Here is a 22637-nt window from a genome sequence, read left to right on the forward strand (position 1 = left end):
CATTTACTAAGACTCCAAGAGAAGCTCTAGTAACTGAAGAGCTGATCATTAAATTCCGCCTAATCTGTTTCTGTAAATGTGCCCATGAAGAAAAAAGACAAATTTTCAGAGGTAATGCTGGCTACCTGCCAATAATAGTGTTTCAATGAGATGTTTAGTAGGAATTGAAAGGAAAATCATTTACTCCACTAAACATTTCAGAGCTGTATTTAAAAACACAGATAATTGTCTTCCCAAAAGAGTAAAAATCAATATAGATCACAGTTTAACTGTCTTTTATTACAGTTATTAAAAGCTCCTGATAGAGGTGCAATATATTAGTTTCATTATGAATTTCATCTCCTTGAACAAAATGAGAGCCCTCAGGAAAACTATCTCCTTATTTACAGCTAAAGGTGATACAGCAGTATTTAAAGTTTTACAACAACACCGAATACATGGCAAAGAGAAAGGACACTCATATTACCCACTACATTACTTGACCATTATTTTTCTCTCTCGTGTCCAACACACCCAAGGAGACTGTGGCCCTCTGCATAACTTACACTTGGACCATAGATGCATCAGGCATTTCACTAAAATTAGTCTGTTTCTGGGAAATGCTTATTTTGCAGTTCCTTCAGAAAAAAAACAGCCTGACACATGACTGTAAGAAAAGGAATTTTCATCAGACTAAAATCATTCAATGATGCATTTTTATTTAAAGAACATAGGAATGGCTCTGCTGAATTGAACCAAAAATCTCTTCAGTCTGGTACTTGTCTCCAATACTGACCGTTAAATGGTCCTGCCTATGCTTTTACCCTCATCATTTTATTTATATGAGACTTTAGATGGACAGAGTGAAGCCACAGGATCTCCTCAAGAAAAGAGCTCCTCAGCAACTGAAGGCCTATCCGATGTTTCCGGGCAGCATTCACTATCTCCCACGTGCCTTCAGAGCTTGAGGGTTCTGCCAGCAACTTCCTATGACACTTCCCCTGACACTTCCCACACTTGAAATTTCTCATCTTCTGGCTCTCCTCCCTGTTCTCTTCCCTTTTTTCTGCTCTCCAGATTTATTTAACCTACGAGGGGTCTTTCAAGTTGTTTGAGATGGGCTTACAGCCATCCCTCCTGGAGGACCAAGAAGAACAGCAACAGTAAATCATGCTTAGGCAAATACCATAAAAACAAAATAAAATAAAGGCAAACATAGCAATATCTTCCCCATTAATAAATGTTACTAGCTTAGTAATATTTATTCTAGAGCAGATGCAGTTTGTTGATCACACTATTGCCACTCAGTGGCTCTGCAGGAACAGAATGAGGAATTAGTAACAGCATCCTGGGAATTCTTCAGCCTCCTAAAGTTTTTGCTTAAATCCAAAGTTCTGCTTGGTAACCCTGTTGGCAAGTGTGATTCATGAATCCTCCCAACCATTTACCCCTAGAGTCACCTCATCTCTCTCATGCTACAACAGCAAAGCTGAGTGTTTATCGCATTCCACAGAATGAGGTGTCTGCTCTGGTAACAATTCCATTATTCCCGCTGAGTCCTTGATTTATTCTAGCTATTATTCTAATTATTTTCTCCGACCACCTGCTACGTGAGGAACTGCGAAATCAGTCTTATCTGTTATGCTTGCGTTTGCCAACAGTAAGTAGCAGCATGTGTGTGTATGTACATGCACACTACCTGACACTCCCGGCACAACCACATGGGTGGTGGGAGGAAGCAGAGCATACTCCCTCCCTGCAGTGTTTTCCCATATGTGGAATGGGGTGGAGAGACCTGAAGTTGAAAGGAAATCCTCTGAGGCTATAAAAAGAATCAATAATAAGGGAAAAAAAGAGGCGTGACCGGGGAAGGAGTGGAGAAGCACAACATAACTGGGACAGAGGACTGGTACATTCACTCTGTTTAAAAAAAGTAATTGTAATAATCTTCAGGATGAAGGCAGGCAAAGAGCCAGTCACCTGCCACTTACTGTAAAAAATAATATATACAGATAATGAAAGATCTAATATATTAATATCAATAAAGTTTTGAATAATTATTAATAAACTCTCCAGGAAAACAGTCGCTATACACACACAACTTTAAAAACCTAGATATGCTTGCAAAAGAGTAACTGATGGGGCATCCTAGCTGCTGGATGGAAGTAGCAGGAAACACTTAAAAATCAATAGGTCACCATGGACAGAAGCAACGTTACTCCTGAAACCATAATTACCTGTTCAATTTGAAGAAGCACCCAGTATTTTTAATATGCAGTCAGCACAATCAGCAAATTATCATCTTTCCAGGAGAAGCTCCTGTATTTAATATACCAATTGGAAATGAAGGCAAGGTGCTTAGACCTCCTTCCAAAGTCATCTGGTTCCTTTTTGTCCTACCTTTCCCTGGTCTGAAAAGCAGGGTGGCTAGAAAGGAGGTTAGGATCACAGCAAATAACTTTTTTTTCCCCCCAAAACTTATTTAGAACTACTACAAAATCAAAATGCTGTAAGGGTCCTTGATCAGCTGCAGGTGTCTTTGTCCCAAAAAGTCAGAGGTATCCTATAGGAAAATTATATGTTTTTGTGAACTAGGAGAATACTGAATAAAAGAGCACTCCTGCTGCTCATGAACAGTTTAGTACTGTTGGAAGAACACAACAGATGCTCTCCACTTGGTTCCTCTCTTTGCTCTCATATTATTTGTATGTAGTAGAAGCGTCTAAATATTTACCAGCATGGACTAACATTTATACAGCACAACATATAAATAAGTTGGTTTTGTAACTGAAAACCATGATATAAAATTTTAAGGTAGGACATAGAGAATGTACTATCTAGCAGAATCCCTGGGAAAGAAGGAATGCTGAATACTTCTATGACGTTCACCAGTACAGGGCTCTGGGGAAAAAAACAAGAGGGTTGGTTTTACCCTCTATGCTCTCCTATCTAAGACAAAGGATCTTTTAAAAAGAAATAATAAAGCATTTAAGATAGGCTGAGAAAGGCACAGAAGAAGGGAAAAGGAAGAGGATAGCTGTCTCTTGTTTACCATTCCGTCTTGAAACATGTCACAGGGATCCACAACCTCTCCACTCGCATTCCCTGCGGCTCCGTTCTCTGAAACGCACAGTGATCACTTAGCCGGGCATCAACCCTGCAGCTGCCTCTTTCACACAGGTCTTTTTTCACGTGCTGTCTGGCCTCAGACCATGGTGGGGACCCTGTGCACCTAACATAGGCCTTTTTGATTCCTTCTTCTCTCCCTTCCCATACTTCCTTCTCTTTAAAGCAACCCAGGTACAATTCTTCTCCATATTGATGTGATCTACCACCGCTTCCCCACCAGCCCGCCTCTCCAACTCCCATTTTTCTTCCTCACTCTGCAGCGTTCACATTACTTCTTGAGGGCTTCATCCTCCACACTGATTACTCATCCTCCAACTCCTCATCCGCTTGTTCACTGGCATCAAATCTTAATTTGATCTTTGAGTCCCACTTCAAAGTTCTGAACTCATTAACAGGGCTGTCACTTGAGTCGGCCTTCGCCCCACCACCCTCTCTGTCTTCTTGAATTCCCTCTCTTAAACTATTACCCGGTTTTCTTATTCCCCTGCTCAGCAATTCTCTTTCCTGGCCCTCCAACCGGCCTTTTTGCCGATTCCAGCCCTCCAGCAAAAAAATTTGATCTTATCTTAAGCCTTCCTTCTCTAAATTTAAAAATTTCTTAATTCTCTTTGGGCTTCATTCTCATCCACTCTCACTCTTCCCATCCTTCCCCTCATAATGTGCGAAGTCCTGCCTGCTGTGTCCCACAGCTCGCCTACCATCAACATTAGTTTTCCCAGCTCCTAAAGCCAAGAGACTTCTCTGGCAGAAATAATCTAAACCAGTTGACCTTCTCTGCTCCGTTTTCTCCTTTTCTTGCTTTTCTATGCTCAAGTATTTTCTCAGCTTTCTTTTAATCCCCCCTCTCACAATTCCAGCCTTTTCACCACACTCTTGTCTCCTATTTCTGAGAACTTTGCCTTTTGCCTCTTCTATTTCTGCAAAAATTGTCATTAATAAACGGACAAAATACAGCATGGCATTACCCTTCACCTAATAAGCAGGGGAGCCTGCTGGTCTGCAGAAACTGGAGGCTGACAGCGTCACTTGAAGTTACACCTTTTAAACAGGCTCCCTGAATCTCCTGCAGTGAAACAGGAGCAACTCCAGATCCGACAGTGGAAAAGCCTTTGCTGCTTATTCATGATAAAATGGCTAAGAATAATGATCACTAAATACTTTCTATAGAAGCTTGTAATTCTGCCTTAAATAATTCCTCCCTCTTCAGTTTTACATCTTGCAAATACCTTAGACTACTGTCTCCTCTCTGCTGGGTCTTACCCAAGATTAGCTCTTTAAATCTTTTTGCCAGTACTGCTGTTCTTCCACCACAAATTCTCTCCAGCGCAATACTACTTCAGTAATGACAGGCTCGTAAAGAATGCAGAACTACGGCGGCAACTTCATGAGATACTGAGTAAGGGACTCAGGTTTTGCTGTACCCTGCATCACAAGTAATTATATGAAAACAGAGCTAATGTGATGTCCGTCCTCCATCTCCTTCAGCATTATAAGAAAATAATCCAGGAGCAACAGCGTCTGGGGCAGGAATTTTGAGTTAACTTTCAGCTCTGTCACTGACTTCCCCTCCAGTTTTATGCATGTCACTTTGCCCCAGCCTCTCACTTTGTCACATGAACGTGATATTTGCTAAGTACTATGACACCATGCTTATGAAGAGCCCAAGGAATTCGCTACAAAACCGCTTAGGAAAAGTACCTACCACAGTTTTCAGAATTTCCTTCATGTACTGTACAGCTGCACTTTCGATTGCTTCTTTCTAGACGTGCCTGTTTGCAGCATACCAGAATAAACCACTGCCTTCTGTCTGTACTTTTAATCAATATGTTCCATTGCCTTGATAGCTTTTTAGTGCCACAAAGCACCTAGTCTGAGCTTGCACATAAATATACCTGCAATTTCTGCACTATTTTAAAAAGACAACCAATTCTGACTTTCAAAAAAAATGGAAATAATGAAAAAAGCGCCACCATTCTACCAGATAAAGTAGTTAATTCCCTACACTGTTTACCATTTGCTCTTTATTTCTCATTTCAATTTCTCTAGAAATAATTTTGTATTTTCTTCCACATCATTGATAAAGATATTGAATAGCACTGAGCCAAGAACAGAGATGCTATATAATACACCTATACCCTCTACTTTGCAATTAATTACCTTTGAGATAGTATGCTTTTAACTTTGAATCATGTACTATTCTAAATCCAACGAAAGAAAACCACCTTGGAAAAAAAGTAAGAGCCCTAGTGAATATCGGAAGAACTATATTCCACAGAGACATGAGTGACTCAGTCTTTCATGAGGCAAGGATATAATTTTCTGGATGAAGTAGTTCAACAAATCTTTCTCACCCTCCACTTTCAAAAATGAATTTTAAATTGTTTGTCCTTAAGAAACAATTCTGGCTTGGATTGTAACTAATAGCTGAGCTAAGAGAGTCAGCATTAGATGGAAAAGCTGGAACAAACCAGAAACTCCCCGTTATTTTAAGCCATACTCACAACAAACTGGTCCATGTCCCTTTCAAGCCCCATGTTTGGTAGATCAGGCATCATGTGCGCCACCACTTTAAACCCAGCATCCTTGGCTAAGTGAAAAGACTCGCACACAGCCTTCACGGTGTGACCTCTGGGAAGAGAGAAAAGAGATTCAGGATCACACAGAAGACGACATTTATTTTGATAGGCTTAATTGAGATTATTCTCTCGGAAGTGAGAAGGGTTGGGTTTTATTATCAGTTTTTCACCACTCAAGTCTCGGAACATGGCTGCTAACAAAGTAAACCACACTAGGGGCTAAAAGTAGTCTGGTTTGCTACTTCTACAGCAGGTGAACCCCACCAAGGCTACAGCTATTCAAACCACAGCCTGAGAAATTTTTGAAAGCTGATGAAATTTAATTTGTAAAGCAATGACACAAGTTGATGTCACAATACAAGCTAGGACACACTGCACTGAAGCAAATATATATCAAATAATAATCAAAATTATTTTAAAATAATCAAAGCAAAGCATAACCAGAAACAAAAGCAACAGAAGAGCAAAAGGAGAAGCAGGATAGGGGCTACATAAAACCAGCTAGCTAGAAAATCATCCTGCAACATGCTTGTCGAACTCTCAAGCACTCCCTTTAGAGAAACACAAACTCTTCTCAACTTCTGAGAGGTGCCAAACCTCTGAAACATAGGCTGGATTGGGACTTTTGAAGGATTTCATGTTCTTCACCGACATCAAACCAAACTAACCCAGGCTTGCTCTGCAGGAGCTCTGTGAGGGTGGGAGCACCAATGATGGTAGGGATAAAGATTGAATCTCACATAAGTCATTAGCCTCAAGCAAACTCTTCTCTCTCCTTCCATCTCCATGGTTGAGGAGCTGCTTTCTGCCTCCACAACGACAATCATTATCACTACAAACAGCTACGAGGTCCCCATCACATGTGACCAGTCTTCCCAAAAAGTCCTTGCTTCTGCTGTTCCCCAGTTGGGAGGGCTCTTCCACTACTGGCTAACATTTCTGGACATTTCCATCCTCTCAGCATCTGCTACCTTCTTTCCTTTCCAATCCCTCTGTTTTCTTCCCATCACACTTTCACACCAGTTCACTCCACCTTTTGGAATTCCTTGCCAACAGATTAGTTCAGCAGGTGACTCCTTCTCCTCGACAGTCCTTTGGATGAAAAACTGACACCATCTGGGCATCCCTACAAATGCATGCCTTCTGCCGAGACCCAACGTTAACCAAACCAAACAGCTACTTCCTTGTTTTAAGGACCTCTTCCTTCCTCTCTACTAGAAGATTCTGCCTCTGCTAAACCCCTATATGTAGTTTTATGACTACAGTTCCATTTATGATTTTTTCAGAAGTATTATGGTGTTTTTCTGAGACTGGTCAAGGACAGTATTACTCAAGACCTTGAGTAGCCTGAGGGGAATAAATGGAGACTTGCTTCATAAACAAAAATTATTTTCTTATTAGAAGTGGAATTTGAGCTGCATCAATAACTTGATTATTTGATGCCTAGATCTGTTCTTGAATATTTTTCTGCCTCAGAGCCACCAAAAGCACTCAAAAACCTCACTAATGACTTATGGAACATAATAGAAAGTAATTTCCAAACAGTTAGCCTAATTGGTTGTAATCTGACATTTTGCTACAAGCAAAATATTAAAAGTTTAAAGCCTAAACACATCCCCCACAAAGTAGAAGAAGAACAGAAGCAAAATAAGGTCATTTCAAAAGAAAGAGAAACTTGAATCACCCTTCTCTAAAAGTGTATTCCAATTCATTCTTCTAAAAAGTTGGAGGGAGATATCTGAGTGAACAGCCTGTGTTCTCCCTGCTCGGAGACAGCCTGCAGCAAAGCCTTTTAGGAATTCCGCAAGCAGCTTTTAAATGCGCCAAAAACCTTTACAAATACAATTCTATACAGAATTACTTCTTAGTGAAATCAAGTCAGTAATATACTACTTCATTCTTCTTCTGATTCATCAGCAGGAAAACAAGAGTTCATTAGCAAACGCACAAGCCAAAAGTGACATACAGCTTTGAATGATTTATGGTACCAGCTCTGACGTGACAGACAAAACTGGAGGAAAACTGAAGATGACTGAAGTGATAGTTAAGTGGGGTTTTACAGTTCCACCTCAGGACGGGACACCTTTAAAAGATTTTAAAAGCTGAAGATAAATTAATTGTTACATTTACAATCTGTGTCAGATTTAACTGTAAATCAATACATCTAGCCAAGAGTGAGATCTAGCTACATTCCTTAGTATGGACCTTTTCCTTTGGAAAGCTCTGACATCTAGAGGAGGAACGTACCACCTATAAATCTTAGCTGTTAACTCTTGGACTACTCAATAAATGCCTTTTCCTCATCTGCTGAGACCTGGAGCCTGATCATTTCCCAGCAGTGACATCCTGCACTTCCATGCACCAGCAATACTACGGCTAAACCTGCAGGAGGAAACTCATTTTGGATTCTTGAAGTCTCTAAAAGCAAATGTCCACATTTTCAGTTTTGCACTATAAGGTAGGTATTAACAAAAATGTGCTTTGCTTATTGAACCATAATCTCTCTGTCATTACGTATGATTATGGTTATTAAACATCTTTGGTAGGTGACTGGAATATGCAATAAGAATGAAGGCAAGTTGAATGAGTGTCAGAAAACAACAGAAAAATAACCTCTTTCAAAATCTGAAGAGAATTACGAGACAGACTTGCAATTAAAAAAAAAAGGTATTGGCTTACTTGCCTGTAAGGAGCAGGATGAACAGCGTATTGCACACTCTCCTACACAGGACAACGGTTCTTTTAGCCATAGGTCCAATATGACAAGGAATAAATCACAGGCCTCTGGTGAATATATTTTGCAATTCCTAGAGGTGCTGTATGCCTAGAATGATTTGGGTTAATCTATCAACAAGTGTTGTTTCTGGCTACGCCTCACCCTCTGTACTTGCCGATGTCATGTCTCCTCTCCAATACTCAGCCAAAAAAGGTATCTGGTGTAGAGAACATGCCCTTTGCTGGTAAAGTACCTCCAATAGATCATACTGCACTGTATCTACTCAAGCCTATAGGTTATGAATTACGTAGGACAGGAGCTATTAGCAATCTTTGGACAAACGTTCTACTTCACAAAACTGCATTTATTTATGAAGCAATAAAAAAAAAGGAGAGGTATACAATACAGGAAAAGGGTATGAGTTTAAAATAAAACATCACAAAACTCTCTTTTCTCAAGCCACGGTCTACACAATATCACAAAGAAATCCATGAAGCCACTGCAGTTTATTAGTTTTTCTTAACAGACTTATGGCCAACCAAGCAAGGAGATGAGCAAGATGTTTCAACGTTCAGTGTTAAGTGGGTGTTCAAGCAAACCGGTCAAAACACACTACTCCAGAGTATTCCAGAACGCGTACAGTGAGCAGCCATGCTCAGCTTCTTACTGAAGCTTTCTTCTCACCTGTTGGTGTCCCTGGCCACGTCCTCGTACACACTCTGCACTCCGATCTCCAGTCTCGTACAGCCATAGGATAACATGTCACTTAAATGCCGCTTCAGGCAGTAATCTGGTCTGGTCTCTATCGTTATCCCAACACATTTTGTCAGGCTTCGTTCTGAATACCTGCAAAAAAACCCCGTCCTCTATTAAAGTTGTGAAGTTGTCACAAGTGACTTCAGAAGAGTTTCCAAAATCTTCCAGGTGAGAGTTTCTACATCACTACCAGAATTAAAATCCAGGTTAAAAACCTCAAATACCACAGTGGCAAGGAACCCTCGCCCTTATTGCAATGCGTGGATGAAACAATACACAAAAATGCGCACTAATAGAAGTCTGGGGTTTGCTTTGTATGAAAAAGAACTGGACTGTGGCAGCCTTGCAGGGCTTTTTTAAACCGTACTTGATAGGAAGACGCTCCCAGAACAGACTAAGCCTTCAGTACTCATCATCTGGAAACAAAGCCTGGGCAAAAGGGAAAGCAAGGGTAGGCAATGAGAACCATGGCCGCTTTTGGGGACAAACCAAAGGCAGTCTGAGCACTCTCCCCGCTCAGCCACTGTCGATAATACAGGACTTCAGGTTAGGGAGAGCTTGGTATAATCGGTACATTTTCTTTTGATTCCCACAGTGTACAGATCAACCGCAAGGGACTGGGACAAGATTCAGCCATGTTCTCACAAGAAAACGTACAAGACTGTCCATGAAAAATTCCACAAATCACCTCCCTTTGTGAGCAAGCGGCACGCTCGCAGCTTCATTGAAGTCAAACGCTGAAACAAAATTCATTGTTAACCTTTTTCCCCCTCCTCTCCCATTTATCACTATCTGTCTAACAGAGGCTAATTATTCCAGCTAGTAGAAAAATCCTCTGCTGATGACAAATGGTAAGTTACTGACCTACGAGAAAGTCTAACAGAAGAAAAAGGGAACCCAAAGTAGCCTTGAACCAAAGGTCACAAAAGGCAACCATCAATCAAGATGATCTGCAACACTACCAGCAAGGATAATATTCCTTTCCATACAGGAATTATTTCACTTGACCATCTTTCCTGCAGAATATGGTGGTTGTATAACAGAGAACTGCAGCACAGGAGAAAAGATTTACAGGAAGAAGGAGGAAACTTCTTTGGAAACCGTTTGAAACCGCAGAGAATCTGGATAATTCCCAAACCAGGATGCTGGCAGGATTAACAAACACTGTTTGAGAGGAATATTGGTCTCTTTAATGGTCCCAAATGATGAAGATCTCAGTATTAATATTAAATGTGACTGAAAAGAGGACACCTTGAGTAAGAGTGAGATGTTATGCTTATACCTGAAAGCATATTGCACACCAAAATCATAAGGATGACTAACTTCAGCTCTTTATTAGGTGCTCTATAAAGATTCATCATCTGATTTCCGGCTCCAGATAGCCAGAACCATCTGAATCAAAATAAAGCTCCAGAGCCTACCTTAGAGCATGATGGAGGTCCAATTTGACCAACCTCCCCCCCCTCCTCAAAACCCTGAAAAAACAACAAAAAAACCCCTAAAAAAACAAAACAAAACAAAAACCAAACCAGCAAAAAACTCAAGTGGGCTCAGACTCACAAGCAAAAGTATTAACTCCCTTCAAACTGCTAAAGCCTAAGATATATAAAGATCAAGATGTTTGGGGGATAGACGTAATGTCTGCCAAAATAAGCATCTTAAAACAAAACAAAACCAACAAACCAACAAAAAACATGTAAAACATTTCAGAGTTTGTGGCTCACTAATCTGACAAACAGAACAATTGTTTATCACGTCAGGGAAAACATTGCCAAAGTGTGATTCATTAACATCAGACTGAAAAACGCCCACTTTTAAAGATGTGATTTGCAAGAATTAAAGAGAGAAATTTCAGCTAAGGGGTGGGGGGAAAAAGGTCACCAGAGAACTCACCAGCACACCAAAGGGTATGTGCTGATATTAAACTCCTGCAAACACAACTAGAAATACTGAGGGGAGACAAAAATAATTATACCTCCCCCCGCAAGCAAATTTATGGCCAAGGAATAAAATGTTGAATACAATGAAGACCAACAGACCCTAAACTATAACATCTACTAAGGGCACCAACAGGATTTCAGTATGGTGTAATGGCTGGTAAAATTGTCCTGCCCAACTCTGTGCCATAAAAAGAAGTGTGTCTTAATGTAACTAGAAAAGCAAACCAAAGATGAACCCAGAACAGATAAAGTAATAAAGCTGGCATTTCCAAGAAAAGTCACAAGCTTCTTCAGATCGCTGTCCTCTGTAGAAGACAGACATTTTCAACTTGAGCCCCCAGTCCTCCACCTCTCCCCAGCAGTCCTAAGACTTGTGGTGAGCAAACAGAGCACAGTCTCATACTGTGTTTTATCAACATAAAAGAAAAGCTTGAATTGTGTGGTCCATATTTCATAAAGTCTACAGGTTCCTTTTAAACTAACCGGAAAAGAGAACGAAGGTGATTCTGGCAAGACATCCCCATCATCACTGAATCCTGTGTTCAGTTTTGGGCCCCTCACTACAAGAAGGACGTTGAGGTGCTGGAGCGTGTCCAGAGAAGGGCAACGGAGCTGGGGAGGGGTCTGGAGCACAAGTCTGATGAGGAGCATCTGAGGGAACTGGGGGTGTTCAGTCTGGAGAAGAGGAGGCTGAGGGGAGACCTTATCGCTCTCTACAACTACCTGAAAGGGGGTTGTGGCGACGAGGGTGTCGGTCTCTTCTCCCAAGTAACTAGTGATAGAACAAGAGGAAATGGCCTCAAGCTGCGCCAGGGGAGGTTTAGATTGGGTATTAGGAAAAATTTCTTCACTGAGAGAGTGGTCAGGCATTGGAACAGGCTGCCCAGGGAGGTGGTGGAGTCGCCATCTCTGGAAGTGTTCAAAAAACATGTGGCTGTGGCGCTTCAGGACATGGTTTAGGGGACATGGTGGCGCTGGATTAATGGTTGGACTTGATGATCTTGAAGGTCCTTTCCAACCTAGTGATTCTGTGATTCTGTGATTATGCAGCACAGAGCTGCATTACACAACTAAGTTAAATTTTTAGTTTTTAAAAAATAAATCTGTCCATGTTTAACATTTAGTTTCATCATTTTCCTATGCACGACCAGCACCTCCTTTGCTGACCAAGTCAATGCTGAGCTGTAAGAGAGAGCTTGAAGACCTGAAAAGGGCAGGAAATGCTATATAAAAGGTAATCTACTAAATACTGGATTTACATCAAGACAGATACCTTTTTTTTTAAAATCAAATTGGCAAGATCTCTTATTTTAAAGCACAGTCAGGGTCTGAGAAAGATATTTACCAGCCAACAGAGAAAATGAAAAGACGAACTGACTTTTACTTCAGAGTAATACTTTTTTAAGTGAAGAAAGCCTTTGGGTTTGGTTTTTTTTTTTTCCATTTTTAAAGAAGTATATCTTTGAAAACTGATTGTGATTTGCAGATCTCAGAATCACAGAATCACAGAATCACTAGGTTGGAAAGGACCTTTAAGATCATCAAGTCCAACCATTAATCCAGAACCACCATGTCCCCTAAACCATGTCCTGAAGCGCCACATCCACACGTTTTTTGAACACTTCCAGAGATGGCGACTCCACCACCTCCCTGGGCAGCCTGTTCCAATGCCTGACCACCCTCTCGGTGAAGAAACTTTTCCTAATATCCAATCTAAACCTCCCCTGGCGCAACTTGAGGCCATTTCCTCTTGTCCTATCACTAGTTACTTGGGAGAAGAGACCAACACCCTCATCGCCACAACCCCCTTTCAGGTAGTTGTAGAGAGCGATAAGGTCTCCCCTCAGCCTCCTCTTCTCCAGACTAAACAACCCCAGTTCCCTCAGCCGCTCCTCATATGACATGTGCTCCAGACCCCTCACCAGCTTCGTTGCCCTTCTCTGGACACGCTCCAGCACCTCAACATCCTTCTTGTAGTGAGGGGCCCAAAACTGAATACTGTATTCAAGGTGCGGCCTCACCAGTGCCGAGTACAGGGGCACAATCACTTCCCTGCTCCTGCTGGCCACACTATTCCTGATACAGGCCAGGACGCTGTTGGCCTTCTTGGCCACCTGGGCACACTGCCGGCTCATATTCAGCCGGCTGTCAACCAGCACCCCCAGGTCCCTTTCCGCCGGGCTGCTCTCCAGCCACTCCTCCCCAAGCCTGTAGCATTGCATGGGGTTGTTGTGGCCAAAGTGCAGGACCCTGCACTTGGCCTTATTAAACCTCATACAGTTGGCCTCTGCCCATCGATCCAGCCTGTCCAGATCCCTCTGCAGAGCCCTCCTACCCTCCAGCAGATCAACACTCCCACTCAGCTTGGTGTCATCTGCAAACTTACTGAGGGAGCACTCGATTCCCTCATCCAGATCATCTATAAAGATATTGAACAAGACTGGTCCCAGAACCGAGCCCTGGGGAACACCACTCGTGACCGGCCGCCAGCCGGATTTAACGCCATTCACCACAACTCTCTGGGCTCGGCCATCCAGCCAGTTCCTCACCCAGCGAAGAGTAAACCCGTCTAAGCCTCGAGCCGCCAGTTTCTCCAGGAGAATGCTGTGGGAGACGCTGTCAAAGGCTTTACTAAAGTCCAGGTAGACAACGTCCACAGCCTTTCCCTCATCCACTAGGCGGGTCACCTGGTCATAGAAGGAGATCAGGTTGGTCAAGCAGGACCTGCCTTTCATGAACCCATGCTGGCTGGGCCTGATCCTTTGGCTGTTCTGCAGATGCCCTGTGAGCACTCTCAAAACCAACCGCTCCATAATCTTCCCTGGAACAGAGGTCAGGCTGACAGGCCTGTAGTTCCCAGGATCCTCCTTCCGGCCTTTCTTGTAGACGGGCGTCACATTGGCAAGCCTAATTCAAGTCACTGATTTTTTATTACTAAACAGTGATTTATGTAACAATTCATAGTAGATTGGCTATTTCAAGACTGACTTTGCTCATCTACTTTCAGTGCCCCAGTTTCATTGTAACTGCCCACTGGAAACATGGTGGTTTCCCACATTTCAGCAGGTTTTTGCCCTTGCAAATCCATACTGAATCCTCCTGCCGCCTTCCCAACCATGTGGAAGCAGCTTCCACAAAGACATGCTCCATAACGTTCTCCAGGACCAAGGTGAAGCTTACCAGTCTGTAGGTTTCCTCCTCACCCTCCTGAAGTCAGACACGACATACCCAGTCACTGGGGACCTTTCACTGTCATGATCTCTCCAAGGTGAGATGGAGCTGCCTCAGCTGTCCTCTTCCACAGACTTGCATGTGTCCAATTTGCCAGTGGTGCCCAACGCAATCCTCTGCCATGGACACTACCTCTTACCCCAAACCACCCCCTAGCAAGAGCAGATCTTACAAATAAAGACCGAGGCAAAGAAACACTGCATACCTCAGCCTTCTCCTGTGTCCTTCATCATGGAGCTGCCTGCCTCATCCAGCAGCAGACCCACCTTTCTTTTTGTCTTCGTTTGATGACAACGTACCTATGGATATCATTCTTGTTGCCCTATAATCCATTGGAGTTTCAACTCCAGCTACGCTTTCCTAATATGCCCTCTGCCTGCCTGTGTCCCCCCTGAGCATCCTGTATCTCCGACAGAACTTCCCTATTAAGCAGTTGAGCAAAGCTGGTGACCTCTTGTGTCTGCTTGGTTTCCTGCATATCAGGATGCACTGTCTTTGCCATTTGAGGAGGTTGTCCTGGAAGACCAGCTAAACTCATCTGAGCTTATTCACCCTTCATTCACCCATCCTCCCATGGGATCTTGCTTTTCAGTTCCCTGGAAAGGTGCAAGTCTGTCGTCCTGAATTCTGATGTCTTTATTCTGCTACTTGTACCCCTCAGGCTCTTAAGCTCTACTATCTCAGAGTCATCGCAACTAAGACAACATCCCTGCCTCGACCAGCTCTTTGCGAGTAGCAGATCCAGGAAAGCACCCTTCCTAGGCACTGGATGAGCCAACGACTTATCACAATGCACTCCAGAAATCTCCTAAATTAGTTGTGTTCCACCATGTTGCCTCTCTAGCAGGTATCAGGGTGTCAGACTAGATCCAAATAGGTTTGTATATTGTTCATTAGGTGCATATATTCTAATGCTCACATAATTTTCTTGCCTTTTCTTAGCACTATCTCCAGCTTCTAAGCATTCTTCTTGTTGCCTTTGATACCAAAAACAGCCACAGAACTTTGCAGACACACCAGTACTATACCAGATGCAATACGATTTGCCTATTCTTATCCAATTTTCCACTATTTATACAGTCAAGGGTAATTTGGCTGCTGAATCATAGAGAAAACTCATGATAATGCAACTTAACTCCTAAATATTTTCTAGACATTTCGCTGCTTCTCAGAATAGAATCCTGCACCATTCCTAGAAAAACAGCTTTACATTTCCTGTAATAAAGTACAGAGCTTGCTCATATACAGCTTACTATGGAATACAGATTTATGCCTTACTTGCCTATGTCCAATATTGATAGCTCCTGCCAACCCCTAGAAATTACTATTTTAACATGAGCGTTAAACACAAGGCCCAGAGGCAAAAACAGCAGAATCCTATTAGAAATCATTCAGGTCAATGACAATAATTTTCTGCTATGCCTGTTTTGAAAACCAATGTAATGTATGGCATGTTGTTCTAGTCTCCTTTTTAACGTCAAAATATCTCACTGTACCAAGTCAAATCTCTTGCAGAAGTTTATGCATATTACACTTCATTTTTCCAAAACACCCTGTAAGCTCACTAACAGGATACAGTGACTTATCATGATAATGGAGATGATGGATTTGCCTTCACATAATCTTTAAAAACAACAGACATCTAGCCACATATCCTGCAGGAATGGCATGCTAGTCAAGGCAGATATGAAGAGGGCACAGACTCTATGCAGCTAAGGCAGACAACCTGAAAAGCAGATATCTAGACCGCTGAAGAGAGTGACTCAGAATACTCAGCCACAAGAGGTTAAGACGACCTTGTTGATGATGAAGACAAGAAAAACTATTATTAACTGAAGACCAAAAGAAGCAAAACAGAGAAAGTCCAGAGAAATTAGATGAACCCAAGCTGAAAACTCCACTGTGGTAGGGTTGACCTTGGCTGGACACCAGGTACCACCAAGCCACTCTATCACTCCCTTCCTCAGCAAGACAAGAAGGAGAGAAAATAAGATGGAAGAAACACGTGGGTCAAGATAAAGACAGTTTAATAAAGCAAAAGAAAAGGTTGCGTGCAGAAGCAAAGGAAAACAAAAGATATATTCTTTACTATCCATCAGCAGGCAACATCCAGCCACTTCCCAGGAAGGAGGGCTTCAGTACACGTAGCAGTTTGCTCCGGAAGATAAACGTCATAAAAAACGAATGCCCCCATCTCCTTTCTCTTAGCTTTTTTTGCTGAGCTGATGTCGTATGGCATGGAATATCCCTTTGGCCAGTTTGGGTCAACTGCCTTGGCTATGTTCCCAAGATCTTGCCCGCCCCAGCCTACTGGCGAGGAGGAATGTTGGGGAGACAGCCCTGATGCTGTGCAAAACACTGCTGTGTTACCAACACCTTTCTAGCACCAATAACAAAGCACAGCACTATGAGGGCTGCCATGGGGAAAATTAACTCCATCTCAGCCAGACCCAATACATCGACCCATAATGGTCTTGCATATACAAGTTCACCCTATTTACAGGTTCATTCTGGCATTAATATTTATGAATGCATTTCTTCTGGAATCTGTGAGTGGAGACGGATTTTATCTTCTCCAACAGCAACAAACACCTTACAGTACTTCTCCTTCCCTGGAAGAGTATTACTTGTTATTTGTATATACGTGTAATTTGTAATAATAATCCCACATAATCCAAAGAATAATCAGAAATCAAGACAAGTGTATAACACAAGATGACAGTGGGGCAATTTTAATAACAGACTGACCACAGAGATGAATTACGCAAATGAAATAGATGCTAAGCCATACAAATGAAGGAAATGAGATATAGAGAAACCTTAAGATTTGCTCAGACATAGCTATTGTAAAGTCAGTTCTTTTCAGCATGATTACAGAACTGTCTGAAATAGAAGCAAAGGAGAGATTATGAGTTCTCATCATTGGAGAAGATCTGACTGAATTTTCAGAGAAAGCTGGTACATTAAGCAGACCTTCAAATCAGAATCTGCCTCTAAAATAAGCTCAGTTTTTTTCAGATCAAAAAGGTACCTACCTCTCCACCAGACACATCAGTTTGACATAGGGTTTCAGGTACTTTCTCAATTAGAGAAAACACAGTCAGCGTAGTGCTGGCATAAAACAACTCACTTAGCAAAGCCTCTACTCACTCTCAATTAAACTTTGGTCTAGAGACAAAAGTCTCATCAGCTAAGCGACCTGAACATCAAAGACTCAACTCTTTACAATCCATACTACAGCAGCTTCCAGACTCCCTGGTTGGGATCAGAGTGGCAGGATGCCAGACAACACAGAAAGACTTGCCTCACCCCAAAAAGCTCAGAAATGGTAACTGTAAGAATAAAGCAGGTGGGTTAACACAGTGTGTATACAGCACGTTAATCACACACTTTTAAACCATTCATCTGTTCTACACGTTTCAGAGGAGTACATAAAAAGGAGGCAAACAGAGGGGCAAAGGAGCAGAAAAAGGCACAAGAAGCAGCAGAAACAGTTCAAAGGCAGCATCAAAGAAAACCAATCACCAAGATCAAGAAGTGTTTAGGTGTATCCATCCATATGGAAAGAAGGGAAGGATCTAGAACAACTCATCCAACCCAGCAGTCCCCAAAAACTTGCCTGCAGGACATTCCAGCATTACTTCAAAAGTCAAAGAAAATCTTCTTGAAGGTGAAGATAGAATAAACTACAACAATGCTCATATTACTTGATCACCATTGTTGCCAATGGATTATCTAATACCAGTGATTTCCACAAAACGTGGTGCTCCATACTCATACACATCGCAATGAGCGGTCACAGCTTAGCTGGGAAGGGGAAGGCACTGCTCCTCATCTACCCTTACACTATGCCCAAGACAAGACCCACAAAACAGTGGCAAATCTGCCTTGGAAGAGATGCTTAGAGTCTTGTGGAAAGAGGGAAATGTTGGAGGGCTGGGTGGGAAAATCAAGAATTTTAATCAGTGACCAGAGGAGTCCTTGGCAGAAGGTTCCTGGCCTTAACTTTGTGAACAACAAAGATGGTGAACATCCAGCATCTCAAACAAGTCTAACATCTTGGAAAAAAAAACCTTTGTGCCCTTGACTACAAGGAGCACAGTCCTAGGTGTAATGCAATTACAGGTGTTCAAGACAGACAGTGATGTCTACGTGCATGGAATTAAGACTAAATGTGTATTACATCAGCAGTTTCCTCTTCAGAAACCCAGGGTGTCACAAGTATCTTACATCCCATACCCTCACCTGTTACTTAAATGATCTCCTCCTCCTTGATCCCTAATAGCTCTGCTTTAACACAATGCCAAACTCTGAAACACAGATAGCAATAATTAATTCAATATCTACAATTTCCTGCTAGTAAACAAAACAGGTGGCATCTTACTCATCTGATACATTTCAAAAGTTGCATGTTTGATGATTGCCCAGAGCAGGTATTTCTGAAAGCTCAAATGCCAGTTATCTGGCTTTATACTGCTCCCTTTTTATGACAACATTTCAGTGTTTTCTTTATCACCCCTACCAGAAGTATGACAGTCTGTTTTGGTTTCTTAGCAGCATCAGTTTCCCAAGGTTCAGTTTGCAAATACTGAAAAACTTACAGTTACTTAAAATACAGTCATTTATTGACTAAAATATTATTTTCAAATTTTGACAAAGTATCAGTGTTTATAACTGCTAAAAGATAAGCGAGAACAAATCCTTTTTTTTTCGTGAAATGCCACTAACAGATAAGTCACACGTAATTATGCTCCCTCCTGCTGCGTCACTTGTTGTTAGAAATCCAGGATAGGATCTGTGTTCAAAATAGTAACCATGCTGGAGAAAAAAAACCCCAAAACCTAGAACTTGCCTTTTTTCTCTCTTTCTTAATGTGTTTACCAAGTTGTAACCACAATGAATGGATCTGACATCTGAAAATCCTCCGAAGAAAAAGCACAGCACGAGCAGAAGCAGCACAGTCATGTTAACACACTTCAGGCCTAATCAAAGTAGGGCTATTTGCACGGACTAATTAAATGCCTGGCTGTAATGACAAGGAGGTAATGATGTTGGCTATAGAGGGAAGGGGGTGGGAGAGGTTGTTTGGTTTATTTTTATATCATTCACAGCTTTCATAGAGCAACGTCATGCAGAGGACCTCTGGGCAAGGAGCTTTGCTGGAGGGACTCTGCCGTCCACAACGGCCAGGACAGAGCCCCGCACGAGAGCTGCTCAGCTCTTACCATGCTGGGCTAATAAATGCACAATTATTTCAAAAGCCATAATCACCCAGAGGACATCTGAGCAGGCCCTGAAAGGTTTGCCTTTGCTCAGGAGGCCAAAAAAAGGACACTGAACAGAAAACCCTGACAAGACCTTCTAACTCTGCAGGCTTATTTTCTAAGCTCCCATCCATTAAGTTCAAGGCAAGAGCAATACAGATGATGTTATTTTCAGCATGAAATTATTAGCAAGCTGTAACTGAAAACACCAGGATGAATAAGCATATGCTAGAGTGAAATATTTCAAACAATAAAAACACCTATGTGTGGCTCTAACAGAAGCTGAGTTGCAACCTCTTCTTTACCCATCTCCATCAAAATCAAAGATTTCAGTTGAAACAAGGCTAATATGGGCAGGACAGCGCTTATCTCCTCCTCCCCTATGTTAGCCCTCTGCGTTTCTCAAACCTGTCTCAGTGAGCAGAGCCAAATTACAGTCTCGGATACTGAAGTCTTCAGGTTTCTCCCAGAACAGAGGCAGCGACATGAGCTGCCAGCTTCCTCACACCGAGTCTTAGGGAGACCCGAGTCTCTGCACTGCATTCATACGGCAACTGGAGTGCCACTAACAAACTGACCCAGTCTGGAGGAGGAACAAGGGACCTGCAAGCTCCAGGAACACACAAACATTGTCTTGGGCAAGTCCAAAGGTCTGTTTAGCCCAGTATCCCATCCACCCATGGCTGGCTGCAGATGCTTAGGCTACAGCAATAGGAGCAGGGGAAGCTGCAGTGGTATCTTCCTTGAATACTCTCACAGTTGCCAATTATTTCCTCTTCAGGGACTCCCTGAGCCAGACATGATGTCTTTAGTAGTAGTAGGTGTCTTCAGGACTTAGCAGCTCTCACTGGGTATTTTTCCTATGAATGCGTTTGGTCACCCCTCAGCCTAACTGTGTACCTTACACAGTGGTGCCTCCTTTGTATTTAATTCCCATTCCATACGATCGCCCTAGTTCTCATGCTGTAGAAGATACTTGACGTTTATCCTTTTTTTTGTCTTCTCCATGCCGCTCAAGATTTCACAGATCTCTGTTATATCACACTCAAGTATTTTTTCCCCAGTTCCACAGTATCATTTTCCTTCTCCCCTCCCTTATTTTTAAGAAGAACTAAACATAGGTTCAAGCTGTGAAGGCTCTGCTGAATTACGCGGCAGCATAACAATATTTCTCATTTTGCTTTCTATTCTCTTCGTCACGGTTCCTCACGCTGAGTCGGTCTTTTAACTAATACAGAGCATCAAGCCTCTGTTTCTCACAGTTCTCTACTATAACTTTAAAATCTTGATCCTGAGTGGCACTAGCCAACTTAGAGATGATTGATCTGTAGAGATCATTGATCTGTAGTAAAATAAGAAAAATCTTTCTTATATACATGGCTCTATCTACACTAATTTTCACCTAATTTTCACCCCTTCACGACCCACCCAGCATGGTCAAGATGACCTATTCCAGCACAGTCTCCTCTGGGACATCACTAATGACATTGATCATTTATTCCGTCTCCCAGTATCTTTCAAGTATTTATGCATGCAAAGCCTTCATTCTTAATCCCAGAATCTTTAAAGAGGCTTTGGTGAAGGACCTCATTTTTGGAAATCCAGGTGAAGTTACACGTATTCGTCAAATGCCTCAAAGAAAACTACAACCTAGATGTGTCACTGAAATATTATGCCATTTCAAGTAGCCAGAAGAAAGTACTATAGAAACAAGAATCTCTCTATACTTACTCCACAAAAAGAGGGAGGTGGTTTAAGAAAACAAAAACTGTTATCCTAGTAAAGACAACTGAGGTGCAACACAACAGCAAAACAAAACTTTTTCCCAGATGTCTGAAAGTATATAAAGTGTTTGTAAAACGTCCGCTTCCTAAGCCCACACTCAATCTATTAGATGAGAAGTGTACACACTGTCCTTCATCACGAGCCAGACACTTTAAATTTCAGACTAATATATGAAAGCCAGTAAAAAAACCCTCAAAAATAATTTAAAAAAATAATCTATCTTACATGTGGAAGATGCAGCTAGTCCAACAGACCATGCTGATCCTTCCAGCTTGGGTTTCCAGCAGCCAAGACAAGCAGATCAATGAGCCACACATGGGTGAAACAACAGGTTGGTTGCCTACCAGCCATTCTAAAACTCCCATCCTTGCTCCCAGGATGCTTGTACAGACTTTTAATGTCATTTAATTACCACTAATAGCATTTGAAAATGACAACCAAGGAAAAGAAGCCATGAATGTCATCCTGAAAGACTTCATAAAACTGCAAAAGAAGAAGTGGTTCAGATGACCAGAAGCTTGAAGGCACTATGAAGCTCTGGGCTGATTACAAAAAAGGGCAAGATTTCCTGTGCCAAACAGCAGCTCCTCTCCTATTTAAGAAAAGAAAATAGTTTACAATAACTACATGCCCTCCCAGGCTACCAAAACCACACAGGTCACTTCTGAAGTGGCGAAAAAAGCCCACACATGAGGGTTATCAACCCCAAACAGTATTATTTTCAAAACTATATGTCAGTTTATGGTGCAGAAGAAAAGCTTGGAAAAAAAAAAATACGCTCAGCACAATGAGAGAAAATTGGAGAGACTTTAATCTATGACATTTTAGAAAGAATCAAATGCATTTCTCAGTAACAATATAGGAATTTCTGCCCAGTAATCCACGATAAGCACTAAATACAGAGTCCCACTCTTTGCTTTAAGCATCATTTCTATGCAGTGTGGTGGCCTTAACCCACACACTATTTCAAGGGGAGAAAACCAGAAGGCTGTGGGCTGCATTTGGTTAACATTTCATTTTGGTCCGTTTTGCCTTTCTGGCATCTTTTCACCAAGCGATATATAACCTAAAAAGAAGTAGCTCTTAGTCCCATTTCAGTTGTCCCTTATGTGGATTCCAGTACAATTTTTTTTGACCTTTAGGTAAATTCTGCCTCTACCAGGCAATCGATACCAGCTATTCCCACAGGACAGGTTTTACTCTACATCCCTTTCTCTTTTTATCCAAGTGTACAGAAGCAGGTAACACACCCCATGAGCAA

The 22637-nt window shown here is 42.0% G+C and overlaps 1 protein-coding gene across 1 annotated transcript in view; it reads right to left on the reverse strand.

Moving 5' to 3' along the window:
- Positions 1-22637, reverse strand: part of ELP3 (elongator acetyltransferase complex subunit 3) — a gene marked incomplete at both ends in the record, with an annotated part of 97658 nt that overhangs the window by 51662 nt on the left and 23359 nt on the right. The window contains 2 exons of the mRNA XM_081997980.1: positions 5610-5736; positions 9085-9246. Of these exons, the coding sequence (XP_081854106.1) occupies positions 5610-5736; positions 9085-9246 (289 nt within the window). The remainder of the gene's footprint in view (positions 1-5609; positions 5737-9084; positions 9247-22637) is intronic.

Source organism: Phaethon aethereus, assembly GCF_964289735.1.
Source record: "Phaethon aethereus genome assembly, chromosome: 3".
NCBI lineage: Eukaryota > Metazoa > Chordata > Aves > Phaethontiformes > Phaethontidae > Phaethon > Phaethon aethereus.